This window comes from Morone saxatilis, unplaced genomic scaffold (assembly GCF_004916995.1).
Source record: "Morone saxatilis isolate NCDOM2014 unplaced genomic scaffold, NCSU_SB_2.0 Contig7, whole genome shotgun sequence".
In the NCBI taxonomy this organism is placed as follows: Eukaryota; Metazoa; Chordata; class Actinopteri; family Moronidae; genus Morone; species Morone saxatilis.
In genome coordinates, this window is record NW_023340246.1 from 15,774,273 (window position 1) to 15,778,459 (window position 4,187).

At 41.2% G+C, this 4,187-nt stretch overlaps 1 protein-coding gene across 1 annotated transcript in view; it reads left to right on the forward strand.

Moving 5' to 3' along the window:
• LOC118340411 overlaps nucleotides 1-3,530 on the forward strand; it is a 5,490-nt gene extending 1,960 nt beyond the window's left edge. The window contains exon 5 of the mRNA XM_035678361.1: nucleotides 47-3,530. Coding sequence (XP_035534254.1) covers nucleotides 47-1,659 — 1,613 coding nt within the window. The 3' untranslated portion in view covers nucleotides 1,660-3,530. The remainder of the gene's footprint in view (nucleotides 1-46) is intronic.
• Nucleotides 3,531-4,187: the final 657 nt, after the last annotated feature.

Below are 4,187 nucleotides of genomic sequence, written 5' to 3' on the forward strand. Positions count from 1 at the left end.
TTTCTCGTGGCGCGTCACATATTTGTCTCCTCTTTGTTGTTTTTAGGCTTTCATGTTGGAGAAAATTCAAGGCAGCGACTGCAGAAGTCCTTCTCTTTGGACGAAACTAAAACAAAGATGGCCTCCTGCATCATTAAGAGTGTTCTGTCAAAGAAAATGCTGGTGGAGCAAAACAACTCTAAAACCGCTTATCTGCAGAGGAAACCTGCGGTGTTACCCAGCCTCCCACAGCCCGCAGACCAGCAGAGGGTGAGGGAGGGGGGAGGAGGTAAGATGGGTGGAGGTGTGTTTAAAGGTCCAGTTCATGTGGTGAGGGACATGAGGAGTTTAGTTAAAAACACATACAGCCTCCCGTTCTCCACAGCTCCAACAACAGCAACAACTGAGAACAACAAGCCAGCAAGCTTTAAGGTGATTGGTCAGCAGGACAGTCCCCCCCCAACCTATCAGCAGGCTGTGGGGGTCCAAGATCATGATGAAACGAAGAGGAGCTGTCAAGCCTCTGGAAGACATGTCATCAAAGTCACAGCATCTCTCAGCCAATCACAGGACAGGAAACAGAGCAACAGATTCAGTCATCCAATCACCCAGCAGAGACGAGGCAGCGATCCAATAATAAGCAGAAGAAGAGTGGATGATGTCACCTGGCCTGTCATGTTGTCAGATCCGCCCACCAACTCATGTGTCAGCAGTGACCTATCAGAGCTCAGCCAATCAGAGAGAGCCCCGTCCTGCCTCTCTGTGTTGATGCATCCTCCCCCTCATCCCGCCTCCACCTCTAGACACCTTCAGGGGACTCCATCTTTGCTTTCTGCCCAGGAACAGAGCTCCATTCTGGGTGTACCCTCTCAGTTTCCCCCAAATTCCTCTCAGCAGATCCTCCATTCCTGTTTCTACACCCCCACTGCCCTACCTGCCTTCCCCCTCACTTTGCACCCTCACCTGGGGAAGGTCAGCTACGTGCACAGCCCTGTAAGCTACATCAAGACCCAGCTGCAGCCCCCCCAACCTGTCCCCACCCTCCACCTGCCAAGTAGGTCTGAGGAGAACCAGAGTGGGTCAACTGGAAACTGCTTCAACCAGCCTAACTGCTTCATCAAGACCTGCCCACCTCACCAGACCAAGACTGCAGGAGACCAGGAGGGCAACTGCAACACAGTGACACCTGCAACACAGGAGCAACATGAGCAACAGAAACTTCAGCAGCAGCACTTTGTGTACGGTGTTCAGGGTTTCTTACCTGCTCAGGTGGGTAGTGACTTTGTTGTTGATGTCACAGGTTCTTCTGCAGCACCTGGGGCCCTCCTCAGTGGCCCCTCCCCCTGTCACATGATGTTAAATCCTAAAAGTGGGCGGTGCTTCTATGTGGACACGCCCCCACAGGCTCAGAGGAAGACGCTGCTGGATCCAGAAACCGGTCAGTACGTCCAGGTGTTCCTACCTGCAGCCCGCACCACCCCCAACACCGGCGTGTTCCCAGTGCGCTTTGCAAACCCTGCCCCCTTTATGATAAACCACACCCCTTCCACCACAAACCCTGCCATCCTATCAATGATGCAGTTCCAGCCAACGGTTGCTGTGTCCTCCCTGTACGCCGCCCCCTGCCTGCCCTTCACTCTACACACACCGTCGGTCAACTTCACACATACAGCACCGTGATGACATCACAGCCCGATGGATGACATGTATGATGACACCTGTGTCTTTCAGAACATTTTAATTCACTCTGAGTGGAGAAAACAAACAAACCAACACTTTTATTGTAAAATTCTACCTTTAGTGATCATAATCAGACTCTTACTGTGAAAGTCTCCTCTCAGTCATCATAAAATGACTCTTGTTATGAAAGTCTCCCCTGTATTTGTAGTTGGAGGTTTTCAGAGTTTGATCACAGTAGCATGGTGTGGACGTCAGAGGAACTGCAGCTCAGATCATCAAAAAATGCTGATAAAATATAAAATAAAATAACTTTAATATAAAATTATCAACTGTATGGAAGTAAACAAAATGTCATTTTGTTGAAAACTTGTAGTAATTGAGTATCATTAGTAAATTAACGAGCACGGTGTGTAATTTCTCTCATTGATTATCTGTAGCTGCAGTTAGATTAATGGGCTAACATTATATTAGAGTTTTATTTATTCTTATTTTTGTTATATAAATTACGGACAATTATTAGTCTGTGCTTTCATTTAGATCACTGGTTCTCAAACTATGGTGGTACGCAAGCTGCCTGTAGTGTGACATGGAGGAAAACAATAAAATCATTTAAAAACATGTAATACGATCAAAATATTACACAATTTCAAATTACAATTTTTAATTCAAACTAACATTTAGTTTCAATATCAGCCTGTAGTAGTTGTAGTCTCATTCATTAACGTAGCGCTCATACATCCGTGATTAGTACAGAGCTTTAATGTGATGTAAGATAGTGGGCAGAGGTCAAATGAATGATTCAAAAACAATCGTGGCTCCAAACTGGAACTTTCGGGAGGAGAAGAGCCATTTTACACCAAACTAGCTCTGGTTCTTGAACCGGTTCAGTCAACAATCAATACAAGAACTGTGTGAACTGTCTGTAGCTGAAAGGGCAACACTTTGGTATTGAACCCGGGCCGCTGTACATGAGGTGCACGCTCTAGCAGCTGAGCTACCTGGGCGCCCGTACTGATATTTGTTTATTCATAAATAACTAATTGTGTGTTATTTGAGTTAGCGTTGCTTTGTTTACAGAGAAATCCTGATTCAGAAGTATTCAGTATGACTTTATTTCACCTCAGATTGTTTTGGGGTTGTTTGATTTGTTTTCTGTTTGTAAAGAAAGTTTACAACCTGAATAAGACACACCAGGAGCAGATAACATGAAATTTACTTTATTGTTTTAGTTCTCTGTGACATACTTGCTCAGGGGCACTATGGCAGCATTGTTCAAAAACACGGTACTATCAAATTTTGGAATTTTTTCAAAAAAAAATGTTGATGCAAAATTAGTTTAAGTTTAAACTTAAATAACATACATAAAATGAATATTAAATATTTACATTCATGATGGTCTTTCAAATTTTAAAATAACATTTTACTGTTAATTTGGTGTGCCACAGGGTTCTGTACTGGAAACCAGTGTAATTTCTGTACTGTAAGTTAAACCATTAAGTTATGAATCATCATATTTTACGCTTCATCCAAATAATGTAATCATTATTTAAATTAAAACTTTTATTTGAATGCAGAACACCTAAACTTAACCTAAAAATGACTCATAAATACATATTTATTATTTTAATAATAATTGTTATTATTGTTGTTATTTAGATTATCTATATAATAAAGGTTTTCAGCCTCACTTGTTGTGAAGAGAGAAAATAATAATATTTCAAATGTGCTGCTGTCATTCATTTTAATGAAAATAATCACTTTTTGCACAATTTTCTGACATTTGACATTTTTCACCGTGTTGGTCTTACACTTGTATTAATAAACATATAATTTATTTTTTGAGGTTATAAATAAAAATAAGTGAAAAGTAAGAACTTGTTTTTCAGTTTCTTGAACAGTTTCTTGAGATCATAAACACACTGAGCGGTTTTTGGCAGTCAGTCCTGTTTATGGTTCAAATATTTTTAGGTTTCCACGGTAACAGAGGCAGAATTGGTACATAAGTAATATAAAATAATAAAAATAATACAAACATTTCAGTCAAACAGCTGTGAAGATTATATGACATCATACTGAGTTTGGATTGGTGAAGAGCCGCTGCTTCTATTATTTACACTACAATACCCATGACCCTCTGCTGCTGTGGTCATGGAGAAGAATCCAGTCAGTGGTAATGACTTAAAAACATGTTGTCATGGTTACTGAGTTTAAAAATGAATTACTTGTTGAGATTGTTTTCAGTGTGATCGATGTTTGTTAGTGAAATACATCTTGGGAATCATAGTCTTCCTTTAATTTCAACAGCTGTTGATGTTTGACATCATCTATCTATCTACGCTAACTACAGGAACCAGTGACATCATCTATCTATCTACGCTAACTACAGGCACCAGTGACATCATCCAGTGACATCATCCAGTGACCTCCAGAGACGGAACCAGGGTGACCTTTAACCCCTTTCCCCGGGTCATTAATTAAAGCTCCAGTGTGCAACATTATACTACATATAACAACACAAAGTTATAATA